This window comes from Pelmatolapia mariae, linkage group LG3_W (genome assembly GCF_036321145.2).
Source record: "Pelmatolapia mariae isolate MD_Pm_ZW linkage group LG3_W, Pm_UMD_F_2, whole genome shotgun sequence".
Lineage (NCBI taxonomy): Eukaryota > Metazoa > Chordata > Actinopteri > Cichliformes > Cichlidae > Pelmatolapia > Pelmatolapia mariae.
Window position 1 is genome coordinate 44,685,977 of NC_086229.1, and position 21,603 is coordinate 44,707,579.

A 21,603-nucleotide genomic window follows, 5' to 3' on the forward strand; every position below is an offset into this window, starting at 1 on the left:
CTCCCCCTCTCTGCTCCTCTCTCTCCCTCTCTGCTCCTCTCTCCCCCTCTCTGCTGCTCTCTCCCCCTCTCTGCTGCTCTCCCCCTCTCTGTTCCTCTCTCTCCCTCTCTGCTCCTCTCTCTCCCTCTCTGCTCCTCTCTCTCCCGCTTTGTGCTGACAAACAAGCCAAACACCAACATCATCAAATATACAGTTGAAACCAGATATTTATAAACTCTTCAGATCAAAACAAACACTTTTTTAATTGTAACATGAAATCACACTAAATGTTTATTTTTTTTAGATTGATAAATATAAAAAACATATTTGTTAACTTTAAGAGTAAAGAGAGAAACTATCTGTATTTCTTAATTGTAAATGGCACCAAACTGTATTCAAAACTGAGCCACACTTATGGAGCTCCACAATTCTTTTCCTGGTGTTTTGGTTGACATCTCTTGATTTTCCCATGTCACAGAAACAGGCTCTGTGTTTTGCCTTATATGCATCCACAGGTGTGCCACCAATTTACTCACATGGACTCTACTAACCTATCAGAAGCTTCTTCAGCTCAGAATGGAATTGTCTGGCGTTTTCTTATTAATTAACAATAAACTTAGTGTATATGTACTCCTAAATTTGATGAAAGTGATAAAACATAGACGGCTCTGTCTCTCTTTATTCTGACATTTAACTAATTCAAAAGATATTTCAATATTTATTTATCCAAAACAAAACAAGTTTACTCTAAATTGATGTTGTACAGTAAAAAAATGTTCTTGTGTTTTCCATAAAGTGTATGTAAATATCTGATTTAAACTATGAATATACTGCTGTGTATTGAAGTTCCTCTTGTTTTGCATAGAAATATACTGAACAACATACAAAGCATAATATATAAAATACTACCAGAGTTTTTTCTTTGAAAGAAGCCCCTTATGTCCATTCTTGTATATCAGTACATTACTGAAACCGATTTATTTAGCCGTGGAGGGTAACAACTGAAAATATGAAATAAACATACATGTAAGCTAAGACTCTCTCTAAAAAAAAAAACAGCATTGTTGTTGTTCGGCTTTTCATTTCGCCATTTGTTGATTCACTTGAAGTAACGTAATGTGGGTCAAGTGATCAGTTTGATATCAATCTTTCGTGATAAACCGTCATATTTACATCATTTGTACAGTACGAATGATTTGCTTTGGTACCTGGTCGAACTTCAGCTCTCCTCTGTCTGCCTGTCTCCGTTTCTCTCAGCGCACTCGCAGAGAAGGGTCTGGCTGCAGCCACTGGGGAGCGCCATATTGGGACCTCCACAGTAACCGGAAACACGTGACCTCCACAGTAACCGGAAACACGTGACCTCCACAGTAGGCGGAAATACGTTCCTGCATGGACTTTTTTTTCTTTTTTTTTTTGTCTCGTTCCTGCATGGATCATTACCATTGCAAATTGATCGTAAAGGTTGGTACAGAGTCTTCCATGGATAAATTTGCCGTTAATAATTATGTACTTCTAGGAATCATCTACTTTGCTTACACTGATTACGTCGGCACTTTGTTAGCGTTACAACAACGGTCAGACCCCCGAGGTATCTAAAGTTAAGTGAGGAATGTGTGTACTTTTGACACCTCTGGTTAGCATTTAGTGGTCAGTTTCGGACGTATTAGATTTTTGTTTGTTATGAACAAATTCACTTCACTGCTTTTCACTATCTGACATCAATGCACATTGTTCCATTTACTGCATATTGCGCTTTATTCATGTCTTTCGAATGAGCATTGTAAAGTTCGTCACAAAGAGATTTATACATTTATAAATACTAATATTGTCTATTCCATTCTGTTCTGCTTTTTTATTGCCCAGACTTTAGTTAGCCTTTGTTAAATTGTCTGTTATATGTCAATAGATACCTATGTCACAAATAAAAGTGTATTGTAAATTATGTTTTTATAAAGAATTTTCTCCCCAAATCTCTTACATGCTAACTGTAACGTGTTAATTCTGCTAAAACCTGAAGTTAAATGTGTATATGGTGTTTATCTGTTTTTCTCTCTGTTTTAGATGCAAATATCAAATTGGAATTCTGCCACCAAGCCAGAATTGCAGGAATGCACCACGTGTTGGCTGTTTCACTGCCCTCTGTGCCCCACTCTCAGCCCTACTGTCAGGGCAAAGATTGAGGAGCATATAAATGGACACATTAAAAATGCTTTGCCTTCAAAGGTATGTTGGTATTAAATATACCTCATAGTTAAAGTTATAAATATGCACTTCTTTTCAGCACTGCTGCAGTCTCTCTGTTGACTTAAAAGTTGCTTTTCACATTGTGTGTTTTTATTAAATAGTATTTTTTTCTGTTCACCGCATTTCCTGACAGCTCTTGTGATCCACACCATTTTGCTTTAATTATTGAGGATGGCTTGGATATTTTTGTTAATATGTACAATCTGATTGTTAGATAAACTGATTGCATTCTATACAACTACATTTAAATTACATGTTGTTGTTTTTTTTCTTTTTTTGTCCTCTCTTACAGACAAATGATATGCCGGTGCACTTTCACTGCCCTGTCTGTAACATGACAGTCATACAGCGTGGGGATATGGCAAGGCAATTATTGTCATGTCAGCGTTTAGGACTGCTCCCCACTGAACTCTCCGTGGAGCCCCGTCTCCCTCTCGTTGTCTTGTCTTCAGCATCTGCAACATTCTGAATCTTCAGTAGAACATTCATGTGTTCTACCCTCTGTGCTAAATGAAACTGTGGCTTGTGGAAAGTCCATGAAAATCAAATGCCCTCAGTGTGATCTTAGTCTTCTTACAAAAACAACTTTAAGGCTCACATGATGAGGAGGCATTCAAACAGATCAATAGATGTTTGCTGGCCTGTCATCTGCAGTGTTTTTGTGTAGAGGGACTTCTTCCTCTTTGTTTTTCAGTTTGCAGAGGACATGGAGCTCTTTTTAAAAGCATGTGCTGACAAGCAGGGACTATGGGTCAATGCGACGTTTGACATTTAATGGACAGATGAAGGCCCTGCTGTTTGTGTTTTTTATGTGTTATTTGTTTTTCAGTGTACAGAATTCCAGTTAAACTTATTATAAAATGTTGTTCACTTGTTTTGTGTCCATACTTATAGTCAAAAATTTAAGTGTAAATTTAACAGCATTGTTTATACTTGTAACTTTAGAGTAAAAAGCTGATTGTTGATATTAACATTAATGTATTACCCGGTAATCAATAATATTGTTACACATTTTACGCATTAACCCTCTGGGCTCTGTGCTGGCCATTTGTGGCCACTTCACTTCTTCTTGTTTGACTACTACACTGCAGTGGACCAAAAGAATGACACAGGTTTGATCTTAAGGATCTAATAGTTGTGTGTGTTTGTGCATGACATTGCAATGAAAATATGTATTTGCAAGATAGACTGGAATAAATTATGACGCATCAAATATCACACAGGCTGCAGTGAATTTTTGTTGATACAGGTTATTGAGCTTTGAGGTTCCCAGTCAAACTTATCTTTGAAGCACATGCTAAAAACACTTTTACTCTTGTACATTTCATAACAAAACACTATAGCCAAAGTATTAACTCTCAAAAAAATTTCAAAGCTGCAGCTGCAGTACATACAGCAACAAACACTTAGTAAATGTGTCCTGGAGTTTCTGCAGGTACAAAAAGTGCTACTGCTGTAAGTAAGCCTAACAGCTTCCAGATCACTTATATTTCTGGAAAGATGGTAGGAAGGAATCAATTAGATGCCCCAGACTCTACTATTAGTAATACAGCAGTCCCTCGTTAATCGCAGGAGTTACGTTCTAAAAATAACCCGCGGTAGGTGAAATCTGCGAAGTAGCCAACTTTATTTTTTACAATTATTACACATGTTTTAAGACTGTAAAACCCCTCACTACATGCTTTATACACTTTCCTCAGACAGACACGAACATTTTCACACTTTTTTCTTTTGTTTAAACACACAAGTTCAAACCTTCGTAGAAACATAAGTCCATTATAAAATGAAACCGTGCAAAACGTTTCGTCGGCATTGTTGTGTTTGCCGGGAAAACTTACAAACATACAGTACAGCACTTCAGAGTCACACTGTTAGCGATCAAATATTTATATAAATTCGACAAACTAAACTCATTCTGTATTGTACTGCAGCGGTCTCCAACCTTTTTTGCACCATGGTCCAGTTTAATGTCAGAAAATATTTTCACGGACCGGCCTTTAAGGTGTCACGGATAAATACAACAAAATAAAATGATACAGACAAAGACAAAAACTGTGATATTTTGTAAATATAATAATAAACGTGAATTCACTGTGTGATTGTGTAACTTTACTAGCAGAGTGCTCATGAAATGCACCAACAACATTGAGAGCAACACCCTCCTCTCTGCTTCTTGACGCTCTCTGGTCGCTATGGTAACGCGTAAATAGTTCTTTCAAAATAAGACACACGACTACTACACGGGAAAAGACCCAGGGAACCCGACTTAACGATTAAAAACCCTGAAAAGCATAGATTTCACACATGAGCCTCAACTCTCGCGGCCCGGTATCAAACGGGCCTGGGTGTTGGGGACCGCTGCTGTGCAGAAGAAACGGCACTAGATTAATTGACAATGGTCTACAGCAATCAGAACGCACAAAACAATGTGCCGTTAAAAAAAAAAAAGAAAAAATCAGCGAAACAGCTGATTCAGCGGAAACAGCTGTCCGCGAAAAGTGCTGATAAATAATTTATTTTTAAACAATCTGGGTTAAAACACTTAGAATCAAATTTATTTATCAGTAGCATCAATAGTAACAAAAATAAATTTAGTTTTCGCTGTCAAAGTCGATCTAAATGAAGTTACGTGTTTCCGGTTACTGTGGAGGTCACGTGTTTCCGGTCACTGTGGAGGTCACGTGTTTCCGGTTACTGTGGAGGTCCCAATATGGCGCTCCCCAGTGGCGGCATCACGGGCATCAGCAAAAAAAAAAAATTGCTCGTACTCATGCTGCCCCGACGTCATGCCAGCGCATATTAGGAATGGCATAGGCACCGATCAGTTTTCTATCGCCCATTTGCTGGGAGAAAGAGCGCCCTTCGTTTGCGAGGTGCGCCTGCTGCTTGCGGCGCAGAGAGGAGAGGGCGGGGCGGCGGGGGATTCTCTGACCGGCTGGAGCAGCATCTAATAACCAACTCGCAAGACAAAAAACAAAATAAAAACAAACCAACAAACACAAAAACAGCAGACATTATGATACAGACTTATAATTTGCACCAATGTTGTTTCGAAATTCTATACACGAAAAGTGAGCGCGAGAGCCCTCGGTGCGCCTGCTCGCTGCTAAAGTCAAAGTAAACTTTATTGTCATCTCCGCTACATACAGTCCAGTACATAGAGAGACGAGAGGACGAGGCTCCAGTTACAGCAGTGCAAGTAAACAAACAATCAATATAACAAGAGTAAAGTGTATAATATGTATATTAGTGTATAATAAATATACACTTTAGGACTTGGGTAAAGGGATCAATAAAATATATATTTTTTTAATTTACAGTTTTGATGATTTAAAGTCTCACACACAACCCATCGAAAGGGGACGGGGGCCGGCTGCTTCCAAATAGAGCACATTTCATTCATAATAATGTAAATCCAAGCCCATTATGTATTCATGATTGGAATCCTGGGTTGTGTGAAATCTCAGAAATAAACCCTAGACAAAGTGAATCTGTGAACTAAGGTGTAGGTGTGTTAGATTATGTTGTGGTGATCCTCGGGTTGAGGGATTTGTGTTCATACTGGACTGCAAAATTAAAACCAATGGAAGATGGACAAGAAAAGTTCAAAGCCATCAGGTGCTCAGTTTAGAAAAAATAGAAAAGCAAAGGAGGAGAAACGAGCAAAAGATACAGCTAAGCAGATGTGTCATTGGATAAATGGCAGGTCATCCTGAAACTATCAGAGTCAGAATACTTTATTAATCCCTAAGGAAATAATGTGGGTTACAGTTGCTCCAAGAAGAAATGGTAAAGATAGCAACACTAACAGACTAAACTCCAAACAATACATTATGTTACAGATTTTAATATTAATTAGTCATGTCAATTGTTGATTTCTCCTGTTCTCATTGTATGACGAATTATGATGGCTGTTTGGTAGCTGTTTGCATACTATGCATACTCTCTCTCTCTTCATGTGTGTGTGTGTGTGTACAACAGTTTTATGTTAATGTACAATCCTTGAAATGTTTTGTCTGTGTGTGTAGGTGTAGGTGTGTGTGTGTTTGTGTGTGTGTGTGTGTGTGTGTTTGTGTGTGTATTGCAGGCCTGCAGCTGTGCAGGCAGCAGGGCGGGTTGCTGCAGGCCTGCAATACACACACAAACACAGCCTTACTGCTGCCTTTGCCGCTTGCAGGCAGCAATAAGGCAAGCCAAATACAATCCCCCCCCCCCCCCCCCCCCCCCCCACCCAAACAGGCAGCAGTAAGGCTGTGTTTGTGTGTGTGTTTAGTCTGGGCACACAGTGAAGTATAAATTGCTGTAGTTTATGCTGCCTTTTTGATCCTAAGGCTGATATAGCAGGACTAATGGTGCTCACAGAGGTTGTTCACACAGAGAAGTGTGTGGCTAAAGTGCCTAAAGACACTGACCCTGTCAGATCAGCTGGAACATTGTGTTGAACATTCTGGCTCCAAACCAAATGCCCATGCTGCTTATTTAATCTGAGGTTTCATCGTTCTGCCCCAAACACTACATGCTCAGATACTCAGCCCACAAGTTGTTTTATCAGCACAGACATTTTTTTCAACAGCAAACATTCTGACATGACAAACACCAGTAAGGTGTTGGCTTCACTCAGCACATTACTGGTGACCAGAATTACTTTAGCAGTCAGGGCCTCGTCCTCCTTCAGGAACTTGTGGCCAGTTTTGGGTCTGATCTTACTGAGATCTTGTGTGTGACGCGTCTCCATTTTTCTCGAGGCTTCTGCAGCAGTAAATCTTTCTGCTGTGGTCTGTTACCCATGTTCATTATAATAATTTACAATGTTGTTGTTATTATTAGATGTAAAAATTAGTTTTAAAATGGTTCACACAGCTTCCCATTAATCTCAGCACAGCAACCAACTAGTTCTTATATTAAACAATGGAGAAGTAGGATTAACAAATTCATGGCTTAAAAATATCCCAACAGAACAATTCTGTTATTTATTGAAACGTGCAAACACACATAGAAATAAAGTATATAAGAGAAAAAGAGTTTGTACCATTCTAACCAGCTTGTAAGTCAGTGATTTGACCACTGTAAATACCCCACGACAGCCCCGACCACATGTTCATGCTTTCCAGCATACACTTTTATTCCCAGTTACTGTTTTTACAGACACAACTGCAGCTTTCCAGCACGCTGCCAAACACACACCAGCAACAACAACCAAACTCAGGAACCAGCACAGACTTTTAAGCCGGCGAGGCGAGATAGCGGATGCCGCTCAGGTGCGTCCACCTCCATTGCAGCCGCCTCTCAGACCACATCCCGCAACAACCACCTTTATTCATCTTCACAGTCTGAACTCTCTTAGACAAGATTTCTTGTAATTTCTTCAGGAATACTTCTCCACGCTTCTTGATGGACAGTCAAAGCTTTTTGGATGTTTCTGCCTCTAGATTATCCCACATTGCTTCAGTAATGTTGAGTCCCAGGATCTGGGGAGGCCAACCCATGACTGATAGTGCTCCACTGTGTGTTTTTCTATCCAGGTATGATTTTACTGCACTGGCAGTGTGTTTGGGATCATTGTCATGCTGAAATGAGGCTGCTGTATAATTTCGGCACACCTCAGTGTGTTCCTCCCATTTCCAGTTTGGCTTGTTCCAAACAGGTGACTGGCAATAATTTATGTGTTTTTGACAGGCTGCTGCTAACAAAGTGCCTAAAGAAACAGTTTTAAATCAGTTCACTGCCAAGTAATTTGTTATGTGTACACAGTTCAGTCAGGAGTTATCCACCTGAATGATTCATAGGTCAGTGTTAGTAACTTAACAAAAAACAAGAAGATTTCCTATAAAGCCATCAAACTCTTTACATTCACATGTTTGTTTGCTGCAGGAGCTTCACTCTGAATCCTGACCTCCTCCTTCTGCTTCAGTGGCTTCTGGCTCCATAACTTGGTCACCATGGCAACCATCTGTATGATTGAGGTCCCTGTTTTCACTTTCACAGTCTTCATTGTTATTTCACTGTTGATGTTTATATTTCGTTGTGATAAAAATTAGCAGGCTGTTACATCTGGTATCATGTATTGGTGTTTTCCCTCTAATATATCAGGAGAATGAGACCAACTGAAGAACTTTCCCCTCTAACTGAAAAGTTGGTCCACCCCAAACAGCTGGTAAATCACAATAACATTAATCAGTATTTAGAGACAGATGAATTATTTGTGCAGCACTTTTTCTGTGAATGAAATCCCTTTGCTACCAGCAGCGCCCTCTTTTGGCTGATTTAAAATAATAATAAAAAAAAAAGCCAAACCTCCTGCCTCCATAAACATGACAACAAGTTTCTGACTGTAACTAAATGATGGTCGGCTGTGATGTAATAGAGGTAAAAATAATGAAGTCTGGTTTCAGCTGTAGATGTTTCAGTCTGAGAGTTAGAAGGAAAGAACAGCGCCTGTCACTTCCTCCAACTGATGTTCATCTTTGGGAAATAAAAGATTTCGGGAATGGATCAAAAACTGTGAGGAGAATGAGTTTTTCTATGTTTAAAAAGATTTGTTTCCCATCTGTAATTATCACAGGTGCTGGAAACATTCCTCAGTGGCTTTGGTCCATTTTGACGTGACTGCATCGCACAGCTGCTGCAGATTTGTCCGCCGCATCCACGGTGAGAACCTCCCCTGCTCATCTGTGAACCCGACAGCAAGATAAACATGGTTCCTGATCAGAGTTTTTATCCTGGATCTGGGAGATGACAAAAAAAGAGGAGGAAAAGATCAGTGCCAGTCTGGAGCCAGATCAGTAGAATAGCAGAGCTAAATCAGCATATGAAAGCCCTCAAGCGGAAAAAGTCAAAGTTCCTTTTTAACATTGGTTTACATTTTGTTTTTGTTGTGAAGATTCTGGATGTGAGTTTGTGAGAGATGTAACGCTAACTGCACATTTGGCAGATTTAAAACAGCAAAAGAAAATTCCAAATAACAAAGTTTTTTGGTTTTTTTTTTTTTTTTACTAGCTAACAGTTAAGAGAGGTTAGTAACATCTGGAAGACTCAGACTGATCCAGAGATCTGAACTCTGGTCCTTTCAGTTCTTCTGGTTACTGAAGCTGCTTCTTTGTCCATCTTACTGTTCAGTGGTGTGAAAAAGTGTTTGACTCCTTTGTGGTTTTTTAAAAAAATTTTTGTACGTTTGTTACTTGTTTCCGATCACTAAATTTAAATACTAGACAAATATAACACCGGTAGTTTATTATTACGGGAAAAAATCCAAACCTATATGGCTCTGTGTAAAAAATAAGTAAATAAATAAATAAATTTAAAAAAATGGATGTTGCGATAAACAAAGTTTTAAATAATGTTTCACAGTTTTCTGTACTATAATCAGAAATAAGATGGATTAATATTGTCATGAGGGGACTCTATTAAAAACTTGAAACCGTGCAGCTGCATGCAGTGTCTCTTTGGTAAGTACCAGTGTGGTTTTGATGCTGTCTGTCTGTCTGTCTGTCTGTCTATCTATCTAGTTTTTTTACGCTTCTGTTTGGAAAGATGAACCTTTAACATAAAACTCAAGCCCATGATAGTACAGGTGGTCTCTGTTGAAACTGAGATTTGAGTCTCAATGAGATTTTTACCTGGATAAATAAAGGGGAAAAAAAATAACAGTGCAATCTGCAAATGTCCAGACTTTACCGATAATCAAACAGGAGGTCTGTATGTGGACTGGAGGCACTTTTTTTGAAAACATCAAACATCCTCACTCAGACAGGAAGTAGACAGTTTATTTAGAAAATATATATACAAATATAGGCATAGATTTTAACAATGAAACAGATCAAATTAAGTTTTAATCTAAAATCATATGTGAATGGTCATTGTTATCATTTGTGACTATGGAAACGCCAACATTAAGTGCACACTAAAGCGCGTTCATAAAAGCTGGCATTGTTAAGGAGAGGCAGCTGCTGACAGATGTGCTGAAGAGGAGGAGGAAGAGTAGAGGTTCTCATGGTCCATAGGCTTCATTTGGTCGACCGCAGTGTCTGTATGAGGCACCTCTGGAGCAGCATGATGTCATTAACCAGCCAATCAAAAGGCCGACAGGCAAACACACCACGGCTGTAATGATCACCGCAGGCAGAATTCTACTTTCTTCACAGGCTCTCGGTGCCGGCTGCAGAGACAAAACAACAGAAATGCACTCAGATTTAGACTTTTATTCTGACAACTTCTTACTTTGATTACATTTTCACACAAATATCTGTATTTTCTATTACATTCTATTAATCTATTAATTACCAGGATATGTTGCATAAAAACAGATGAAAATGGCAAACTAGTGTGTCATAGTCTGAGGTAACGCACTTCAGTAAGTGCAACCGCTCAAGTGCAACCTCAGCTACCCTCTACGCTGCCTTCCAGAGACATTTCCACACTTTCCAAAGTCGTGTGCCCTGGGCTCGTACATGTGACATCCCTGAATACTCACAGGCACAAACGGAGGACGGGTGCTGTTGCTCTGATCCGGGCTCCTCTGGCCGGTGACCGTCAGCCTCACAGCAATCACGACTTCATCTTGGATGTAGCAGAAGTAATCCCCCTGATCGTCTTTCTGAGCTTGCTTCAAGGTTAAAGAAAAGTTTCCGTGTGAGACCCAGTCCGGGGACAGCGACAGTCTGCCCGCAGCAGCCCCGGTGTCTTCCCAGGAATTCCGCTTTAACACGTCTTCTCCGTTTTTCTCCCACCGCACAGACCAACGCGCTTTCCCTGTAGTTGAAGAGTAGCAGGGCAGGCTCACCGCGTCTCCCTCGCTGACGCATCTTTCAGAGGACATGACAACTTTGACCTGAACATCCACCCTCCGAGCGCCGCATCGTAACTCATACACCCCAGTATCGGTATAAACTGCGGGATTAAACACGACCGACGAGTTTTTACCGATGCGCTCTCGGTAAACCTCAGTCGGTGTCCACACGCCTTGCTTGTGGGCTGCCACCTTCACCTCGGGGGTCCCGTAAAGATCAAGCCGGTACAGATCACCCTCTTCATCGGTCTGACAGTTTTCTGGAAGCGTAAACGGGTCTCCTAAAATAACTCTCACATGTGGTATCCGTCCCTGACTGCAACCGGCGAAGATGAAGAAAGCAAATACGAACAGCTGAAGAAGCCTCATTCTTACAGAGTGCTGGATGAAAGATGGCTCACTTGACTTGACGCGCAAATTCTCAGATGTGGGACGGTCAACGGGAGCTGCTCTGCCCTGGGCATGAGGGACGTCCAACATCCAATCACTGTCAGTATGCAAATGACCCGGTGTCAGGTTTCTGTAATGATGACGTGATCTCAGGCCCAAACTATCACTTATGATGGAAGTGATAGCAGAACTGTAGGTTTTCATTTTTTCAGAATTCCCTCAGTCAGAACATGGTATAAACCTAACGTAACGTGGAAACTAGCGAGCTAACTTCCTGCTAACTTCTAACTCCGTTGAAGTTAATAATTCTGTTTTCATGGATGCCTGGATGTTAAACTTTATTGTTACACCTGATAAAGGGCAACGCTGAATATTTTATTCAGGATGAAAGAATTTAGACAGTTTTTAACTCTCAGTGATACTGCAGTGATCTTTGACTGCAGCGGAGGTTGGGCTCAGACATGGCTAATGACATCAGACTTAAAGACCGGATAGAGTGCAAGAGCAAAATCAAGCAGCATATTATATTAACACTAAGTAAGTAATATTAGATACACATGTGTATCAACTACATTTTGCTGTACATTTATAGTTTTTCGTTGTTACAGAGTACTTTTAAGATAAAAGTACCGGAAGTAGATGCCACTGCTGAAGCCATGTACTTGCAGCTTTTCTGGTTCTTGTCGGCTGGTGTCGGGCAGCGGAAGAAGCAAGTCAAGTAAACGGATTCTAACCTCACAGTGTTTTCAGGAAAACCATTTAAAGACATGGAAAAGATCCTGGTCAGTTTCTTACCTACAGTTTGGGATTTGAGAGGTCTTCAGACTCTAGGTGAGCTTTCTGAGCTATCAGCCATTTTCGTTGTTCGTTAGCTTTGCTCGCACTGACTAAAACCTTCAGGGTTTGTGAGATATATCCAGGAAATGTTGAGTTTTTGGCTCATCCAGATGGTTATTATAACAGTTAAGATAATTTTGAGCTAATGAGACACGTGCTAACTGTGCTACTTTGACCAGACTAGAAGGACTATTGTCCCGCATATTAGCAAGGCTAACAAGCCTAGCATACACGGGCCTCGTCGGCATTTCTAAACAGAGTCTGCGGGTTTATTTTCTGCCACACGCTTTCTGAGGGTGGAAATATGTTTAAATTACTTCCAGTTACATCTTTTTGTCTGACCCCGACACCACAAAAGGCAAGTGTAACTTTATTGTAGAGTTTTAGAAATACAAAGCACGAAACTAAACGCCACCTTCCGTGTCCCTTTTTCCTTTAGGGTGTGGCGTCTTTATAAGGATCTTTATAAAGTATATAGTGAAGCTGAGCCTTTGTTGTACAGTTGTTTGAACTGATGATCGTTGGATATGCAGTTTTTAGGAATGACTCCAAGAAACATTCCCAGTGTAGTATGAATTCATTTGGATTTATACTGGATAAGGCTCACACTGTGTGACATTTGAGGACCGTCAGTATTGACAGAGGGAATAAGTCACACAGAGGTGTGTAACTAAAGTGGCTTTCACTGTTTGAAGTCATCCTCTTTCACATTTACTTCGATTCAGTGTCACTCCTCCACTAAATAAGTCCGCTCAGCTTAGGGCTGTGCCATATGACTAAAATAAAACTCCTCCAACTCGACGTGCATGACGTGTTTTCAGCTGGCCGTCGTGTACCTGGAGGTGAGTGTTTTGAGCGATGCATGAAACTTGACAGCTCATTTTTGCTTTTCATCCATAAACTCACTCCATGCTCTTTAAGTGATTCTTGTGTAGGTGGGAACGAGGTTTGCTGTGTTTGAGTCTGTGGTGGGGATCGGTCTGCAACATAATTTCCATAGTACAGATTTCTGGTCCATGTCAGACTTTTCATAACCAAACCATGTCCATGCTATGGAGGTAGCCCCTAGTTTAGGAATAAGGTCCTCGACTTGTTTTGACTGGTCTTTCTGTTTGGATTTACTTGGTTCTGCCGCATCTTCACTGGCCATGCTGGTATTCGCTATGCCTGCATCCATGTGGTGACTGTAAGCGGCATTTATAATTATGTAGTCATGTTTTTATTTGAGGTAATTTGTTTGGTAGTGATTCTGAAATTTCATGTTTGAGAATGTATTTTTTCATCATTTCAGTTTATTTTGAAAAGTGTCAATAGGATCTTGAGCTTTATTGTGAAAGGTGGAAAATAAACAAGCAGCGCCACAAGATGGTTTTACTGTTAATAAAGCGACGCCTCAAACTGTGGTTTGTCCGTCCATAGTGTGGTTATTTTAAATATAAGAGAAAGACAGAACTTTAAGAAATTAATGTAGTCACTACGGTGACCGTCATAAATGATGAAAAAATATTGCCGTAAACAGTGTATGAAACAAACAATAGATGATTTCATATCTGATATACATCGACACATGAAAAGCCCTGCTTCAGCTGACATTTAACCTGTGAGACTGACTGACAGATGGAGGGATTCTTGTACTGGATTGTTAGCATGAGGTTTGGTGTTGACGCACATTCCAGCAAGTCTGTATTCATATAACAGGTGATGAGATGGAAATAATAGCCACTCTACATTTTCATCTTTCATGTCTTTTTTTCCCCGAGTCAAGTTGTCCCCTCTTTTATTTTCAAGAAAATGGAGGTGGAGGGCAGAGAGCGAGAGGAGGCACGGGGACAGCTAATGAGGTCAAAGAGTTCAAATGCTGGGTCACGCAAACACTGTTGAGCAGGTTGAAGGAGCTGTCCACAGAAGTGTGTGGCACGTTTTTCTTCTGTCATGTGACATCCTCACACAGAGGCCGTTTATCAATGCCCAAGTACGCGAGTACGTACTCACGTTCTCGGTGAGTACGTACTCGCCGAGAACGCACGGGAGTACGTACCCGCCGAGAACGGGAGCACGGACTCGCGATATGTACAATTGGAACACCTGCGTACGTGATGATGTCACAGGTCCGGAGTTTTTACTGCCGTCCCCTCTTAATGTAACTGTGAGTAACATGTTATGAAGCTTAACTTTAATCACAGCCAAACCGGTTTACTCAGGAACAAATAAAACACTGAAATAAACCAAACATTAACATTTAGAAGTGATCTAAGTGACTTATATATCATTTGTAACCTCAGTTGTGAAACCTCTATTAATAAAAATAGTGTACATGTACATACGTGTACATACCTTAATAAAAACAAGCAGGTGAGATGTTAGAACGCTTTTATTTCTATTCTAGTGGACACTCAATACTATAGACAGATGCTGGGGTTTCTTTAACCTGAGTAGTGAGAAGTCCGCGAGCGGGGGGGGGGCTGAAAACGATGTGCCGGGAGTCCGCTGTCGAGTTTTGGACGAGATGCATTCTGGGATATTTAGCTGTACCAAGTCCACACCGATGCATGCTCGATAAAACGGGCGGATCCAGAACACATCCGGGACTTTTTCGCGTTCTCGGCTTGATGCGTACTTCGAATTGGAACAGTACTTGGTCTCCGACTGATGACGTATTACGAGTACACGAGAACGCAAGTACGCGCAAGTACGCATATTGATAAACGCCCAGAGAGTGGAGCAGGCTAATCAGCAGCAGTCTGGCAAATAGGGGTGATTCAGACGAGCAGATAAACAGTTATGCATGGACACGTCCCATGTTTGCTGGGTAGGTTTGACCAGCCAGCTGCCTGCATGATGATCTGAGCCTTTAATGTGCATCCAAACTTGTTTTTTTTAATCAACTCTTTAATGAAATATTCATCTATTATCTATTACATGAAACTCTAATTAGTTTCATGTGTTGGTCTGTCCCACACTCATGAAGTTATGAGGGCTCAAAAATACTAAAATTAAAAATCACATTTCAAGAAAGCCCTTTGTACTTACAGTAATGTTTATAGTAAGAGTGTAAATCTTTTCTGCATTATATGGATCATAATGTATTTAAATTTAGTGAAGTCTACCAAAAAAGAGAGCAGCTGGTTCAAGTTCAGCCCTGAATAATATTTCCTGCACAGCGTTTAGTATAAGTAAGCAGGTCCAGCTCTGAGCTGCTTTTATTTAAATTTCATTTCAAATCAAAGCCACATAAAACATTTTAGACACTTGAGAATAAAAGTGTATGTTACTCTCTGCTCTGACTGAGCTCTTTCTATTTTAAATATTAGACAAAGATAATGTGAGTAGTTTATTATTACAGGAAAAAATCCAAACCTTCATGGCTCTGTTTAAAAAAATAAAAAATGTGTATGTGTCACTATAATTGTGTGTTTGTAGTCATACTGCATTCCTGTGCTGTCCTGTGACAATCATGTCATTTTCAAGGTTGGATCATATATGTATCGGATCATAATATATAAAAATGTCTATCATTTCATTTTACGCTATCGTTTGTTTCGTGGTGTCGCAAGATAAACTGTTTACGGCAATATTTTTTCATGGTTTTGATGGTCACTGTAGTGGCTATATTAATTTCTTAAAGTCTCTCTTTCTCTTATATTTAATATAAGCACACTACAGACGGACAAGCGCCTGTTTTTAGCAACAAAGATGGTAAAACCATTGCGTGTCCGCTGGTTTAGTTTCCACATAAACCTTTCACAATAAAGCTCAAGATCTTGTTGAGACTTTTCAAAATAAACTGAATCATGTGAAAGAGTATGTTGAGTATGCCAAAAAGAGCCCCCCCCCCCCCCTCACAAAGAAAACGGCGGCTAACACTGATATCTGTGGAGCTTGTATGCACTTACCACTTCAATCAAAGACATTATGCAGTCAAAGCTGGTCTGTTGTTCTCACGGCTCGTTTTATTTGTTTATGTGTTGTTTTAAGCTGAGGTCGGCTCTAAGCTGGTTCACATGTCTGTGCTCCCTCTCTCCCTTTCTGCAGGTGACGTGATGATGCTGCTCAACTTCATCTCCAGCTGTATACATGATGGAGGCTGAGGATTGTGTGGATGACCAGGTGTGTTTGGCTGCTGACGTGTGTTTCATTGGTGTAGTTTTCACAGCATCAGGTCCTGTTTGTGCTCCACCCTGAAAACCATCAAACACTTTACATTCACATGTTTTTTTGCTGCAGGAGCTTCACTCTGAATCCTGACCTCCTCCTGCTTCAGTGGTTGACTTGGTCATCATGGCAACCATCTGGATGACTGAGGTCCCTGATTGGACTTTCTGAGGTCAGTCGTCACTATTAATGTTTATATTTTGTTGGGATTGTTAAAAGTTAGCAGGCTGTTACATCTGGTATCATGTATTGGTGTTTTTCCTACAATGTATCTGGTGGATGAGACCAACTGAACAACTTTTCCCTCTTTAACCCTTTAAGACCTAACATATAACCAAGGCCGCCAGAGCTTACTGTATATTTTTACATGCTGTAGTGCCATTTTTGGGACCATTTCAAGTTGCTATACATCAATACAACCATTATAGCCCAAATTCTAATAATATGTATGCATTAAGTCCATAGTAATTACATAAATTGCAAATAGTGCAATAAACTACAAAAAAATTGAAAATCATTTTCTACTTAGAGAAATTTAAGAGATTTATCCCTCAAAACTTTAAATACAAGGAAGTTGCAAAAAAAATAGTTTTCAACCACAGGAAATTTATTTTGAGTGTCTTCATAGTTTTATTTTTGAGATACACCAATTTTTATATACTGCAGAAAAAAGAAATCCTATAATGCAAATTTGCAAAGAAAACAGCGTGTGCATCAAAATAAACTATTTAAAGCAGTGCAGTTTGAGTTCTAAGCATCCCAGAAACTATTCAGAAAAGCATGAAGTCAAACAGTCAAAAACCTACATTTTCCGCGAAAATAGTAGTAATGGCGGACATGCGATAGTTTGCGCTGACGTTTATTTCAATGTAGGAAGTGTTATGAACAGCTGATCGTGTTTCTGGAATATTATGTTTTTGTTGCTGCAAGTGCTTTTTATGTAATTTTTCCAAAGCTATATGTGGAAGGAAACCGTGACCTAGGGTAAGCTGATGGCATAAGATGTAAGTACAACTCCTCCGGTTTCTTATGCAAAAAAAAAAAAAAAAAAATTATTGCGCTAGCTTACGTGGCTCCGGTTCTACAGGGATTTAAAAATAGTTACGCAAAATGGAGCGTGCCCGCACCCACTGGCTTTAAAGGGTTAATAGAAAAGTTGGTCCAACCCAAAACAGCTTAAATCTTAATATCTTAATGTAAATATCTAAATCTTAATATTGATCAGTAAATTAGAGACATTTGAGTAATTTGTGCAGCACTTTTGCTGTAGATGAACTCAGTGTGCTGATGGATCAATTTTGATTAATAAATGTTGAGTAAATGCCGGAAAAATACAATATGAATCTTAATCTTCACTGTTGTACATAAATCAGTCAGATCCATATTAGTACTGAAGTGTGGAATGAAACAGGCTGGTTACGTTAAATCATCCCAGGATGTGGGTTAAACGTCTCTCTCCTCTTGGAGTCTCAGACTGAAGTTTATGAAGCAGAGATCATGACCCTCATTATCTTTGAACGCATTTCCAGAGGTGTATAAAATCAGGCATTTAGTCATGCAGTTACAAACCTTGTGAAAAATGGCTCAGCTCACTGAATTAAAGTGTTGTTATAATAGGATGCCACCACTGGAATAAGTTCAGAGAGCCCAGGGGAAGAAGCTGTTAGTGAATGCAACGCCTCAGATGAAGCTGTCGATGTTAAAACAATTGTAGCGAATGATGGATATTTCAAGAAGCGCTATCAAGTCTGTTAGAGGAGGCTTCCTCATCCAACTGTTCACATCCTCCTTTCTTGCAGTACACTTGTAAAACAAACACTGTAAACAGATAATACACCTGGCTTATCTACGCTGTGATGCCTGCCATTATGATTAAACTGTGTGTAAAAGAATATAACTTAATGAAGCGGGGAAGGTAAACATCAGTGCTGCATTTATGCCGCCTCTCACACAGCGTGTCAGTGCATCATGACCCAGTGTCCTGCACCTGGAAGCTCTTGTAGGAGCCTTCTTAATCATAATCTACAAGGCCAGAAAAAGTTTCCTGTGGTTCAGAAAGTGGAGCATCAAAGGCGTCAAGCCACCTGTTAAATTCCTCTACGTTTATCGTTCCCGGCAGTCTGCATACAGGGGGGTAGAAAAGTTATCTATGCATAGAAAGACAGGGATTGTGAAAGAAACCAAAAGAGGACTGAGTGTTGTTCTTGTTCCTGAAGGTGGTTCTTTGTGCCTCTGATGGTGTGTTTGTGGTCACACTGCAGAATCAATCCAAGGTCTCTCTAATGGTGCTGAACATCAGGCTGTTAACTGCAGAGCATTAGACCTTATCTGTGGATCCTCCCGACGGTTTCTCTCCTAACTCCTGGTTGGAGTTCATGGAGGACTTCAGCTTCTTGCAGCTGCTCCTGCTGATAGATGTCATTGCTGCCTTCTCCCTCTGCACTGGCTGCTACATCTTCTTTGTTTCTGCTTTTCTCTTTGTCATGACTGTGAATCAGGCAGCTGTGCTGACAATATGATTGTTCTCCTTATAATAAAAGCTGGAAGCTGAAAATCCTGCCTGTGCTGAGACATTTTTTCATGAATGATCTTCACAGCGAAAACAAACACAGGACAAAGGAAACTGTGTGTGACGTCATCTTTAGTTCATAGAAAAATATATAAAAATATTAAAGACACCACATTCATTTTAAGAGCCAAAATGAGTGTAGATCATTGAACCAAACAGCCCAAAATGTGTTATAAGTATTGTTAATATTACTTATCAGTAATATGGACAGTTGAATGTTTTGGCACCTGCATTATTCTCATTTTCATTATCAGACATCAGTTCTGTTCATGGCTGATTGTTGTAAACTTGTATTAACAGAGGGGAGATCATTCTGGGCAGCAGAAATGAGGAAATGTGAAAAGTGTGAAGAAGCTGTTGGCAGTATTTTATTAAAATATCAGATTCATTCATTGAAGTCTGTTCTGGGTTGTTGGGGACAAGAGGCTGAGCTTTCTCCCGTGGGCCACACGCAGGCCTCAAACAAGAAGCTGCAGTGATGCTGCACCGTGGAAAATGTTTAAGTCTGAAATTAATTTTATATTCATCTTGTAATGTAACCTAAAATCATCCGCAACACAAACATAACAACTTGTACCTAAAACATTTATTCAGTGACATTGAGGACCTGGCGTCCAGATATGTGGACATCACATTTTGGGTTGTCTAAACCAGAATTCTACATTTTGCTCTACAAGGGCCTGATATAAAAAAAAACAAATATTTATTATGAATGATTATAGTAATAATTCATGACTCAGACATTCATAGAATAGTTTATTTAGTGTAGTATAGTCTGTATAAATACGCATGCAGTTGAATAAAATGTAAAATAAACAAAAGGATTAATGGAATGTTTCAGAAATGCAAACTTGAAGTCTGTAAAGGTTCTCAGTCATCCAGGTCATCGCAGTCTAAGGAGCTTGGAAAGAAAAGCGTCTGGACTTGTTTAAGTTGCTTGAAGATGTTTCACCTCTCATCTGAGAAGCTTCTTCAGTTCTAAGGTCAAATGGTGGAGAGTCCCAGATTTAAACCCAGTGGGAGTTTCCCCCCAGACGCTTTCCTTTCCAAGCTCCTTAGACTGCAAACTTGAAGATTAAATGAATGGAATAAAATGAATATTAATATCAATTGCCTTTCCTGCATCCTCAAACACATTCAGAGATGTTTTTAGACATTGAAAATATGCAGCTACCAGAAATATATTTAGCTAATGAGCGCAGGAGCAGGAAGGTCCACGCATCTGCGGTGGGTGCTTCCACCAGCATTCAATCCACAAGCCCGGCGATCCAAATGTCCTCCACAGGACTGACTGGAAAGTAAACTTCTCCAAGCTGGCCGACCAAAGTTCCTCCTCTGCTGACAGCTACTCAGGGTCCTCGTCGATTTCTCGTTTTCTTCGTCGGCTGCAGAGAAAGGAGAATGGTAAATGGCCTGCATTTGTATAGCGCTTTACTAGTCCCTAAGGACCCTAAATCGCTTTACACTACATTCAGTCATCCACCCATTCACACACACATTCACACACTGGTGACAGCAAGCTACATTGTAGCCACAGCCGCCCTGGGGCGCACTGACAGAGGCGAGGCTGCCGGACACTGGCACCACCGGGCCCTCTGACCACAGCCAACATAAATAGAGATAATTATATGAATTCCATGAGCAGGTCCACGTCCATAGCTGGACTGGTAATTTTCCGTTTTAAATGGGCCGATGTTTTGTTGTTGTTGTCGTCTTTTTTCCCGTAACCGTGTAAACAGTGAAAGGTGGGGGATTGGACAGATGCTGGCAGACGTGTAAAAAAAACTCAATTGTTTGGTAGTGGCTGTGGTGGAGCTTTCACAGATTCAGTAACATTAGCAGGTGGATGTGGGAAAGGTGGAGAGACCCAGGGGTCAGGTAGAGCATTAACAGGGAAAGGGGGCATAAAGAAATACTTTTCTTTCTTATTCTCATTTAAAATTTCTCGCTTTTAACAAATAATTAAACGAATCTTACAACCAAAGTTTTCATCTGATGTCAAATTTATAGAAATCCATTATTGTACATAGTAAGTTTTTTTTCAGGGTCCCAACATGATGCCAGTATTGTCCCACATTTTCTAGATACCATACCAGTACTGTGTAAAATGCCATCAAAAAGTCAGTTAAGTTTTATTCTTTCTCACCTGTCTTTGTCTCCTTTCACTTTTTAAAGGTTGCCATGTTAGAAAAAATATTTTGCCCTGCCATGCTGTTTGTTGATGTAGCAAATAAATGTTTTATGAAAATATATCTAAATCTGTCATGAGTAATCAGTAATGATCATGTCTCACCTCTAGTCTTCTCTGTCTTAATTTCAGGTTTCCACCATGTGTTGTAGATAGTTCAGGAAGTTAACTCAACCACGCAGTCTACTTTCGGGTACTGTTTAGAATACCAGAATAGGAAGGATGGTGTAGGTTTAAGTTTATTAGACTGATACATATATACCAACAAGACAGCGTACATCACATCACAATTCAAAGGCTTTATGGTTTTTCCCATAATACCTGGTGGGCCGGTCTCTAGTCAAAATGCCTGGGCTGATTTTTTGTCCCAGTCCAGCCCTGTCCACGTCTTTATACGCGCTCCTTTCGGTTCTCTGTCCGTATATGACACACAACCACACCCGGAATTTCACGCTG

At 40.1% G+C, this 21,603-nt stretch overlaps 1 protein-coding gene and 2 long non-coding RNA genes across 4 annotated transcripts; 2 read left to right on the forward strand and 1 right to left on the reverse strand.

Moving 5' to 3' along the window:
- The first annotated feature begins 800 nt into the window (after nt 1-800).
- LOC134624489 (uncharacterized) lies at nt 801-3,444 on the forward strand. Its single transcript, XR_010093568.1, has 3 exons — nt 801-1,443; nt 2,044-2,205; nt 2,519-3,444. It is a non-coding gene; the product is annotated as an uncharacterized LOC134624489 (long non-coding RNA).
- Nucleotides 3,445-10,040: 6,596 nt separating this feature from the next.
- On the reverse strand, nt 10,041-11,397 carry LOC134616595 (uncharacterized). The gene is made up of 2 exons (XM_063461483.1): nt 10,697-11,397; nt 10,041-10,381 (listed from the first exon to the last, which is right to left on the reverse strand). The coding sequence occupies exons 1-2, from the start codon at nt 11,378-11,380 to the stop codon at nt 10,214-10,216; spliced, it is 852 nt and encodes a 283-aa protein (XP_063317553.1). The 5' UTR covers nt 11,381-11,397; the 3' UTR covers nt 10,041-10,213.
- Nucleotides 11,398-12,019: 622 nt separating this feature from the next.
- LOC134624493 (uncharacterized) lies at nt 12,020-19,050 on the forward strand. Of its 2 annotated transcripts, none has more exons than XR_010093570.1 (4): nt 12,020-12,232; nt 16,271-16,345; nt 16,463-16,562; nt 18,607-19,050. It is a non-coding gene; the product is annotated as an uncharacterized LOC134624493 (long non-coding RNA). The 2 variants fall into 2 exon arrangements; XR_010093569.1 differs by having other exon boundaries at nt 18,652-19,046.
- The last annotated feature ends 2,553 nt before the right edge of the window (nt 19,051-21,603 follow it).

Coding starts and splice junctions, on each gene's coding strand:
- LOC134616595 (XM_063461483.1), bottom strand. CDS start 11,380: ATGAGGCTTCTTCAGCTGTTCGTATTTGCTTTCTTCATCTTCGCCGGT. Junction 10,382..10,696: donor CCCGTCCTCCGTTTGTGCCT/GTGAGTATTCAG, acceptor TTGTCTCTGCAG/CCGGCACCGAGAGCCTGTGA.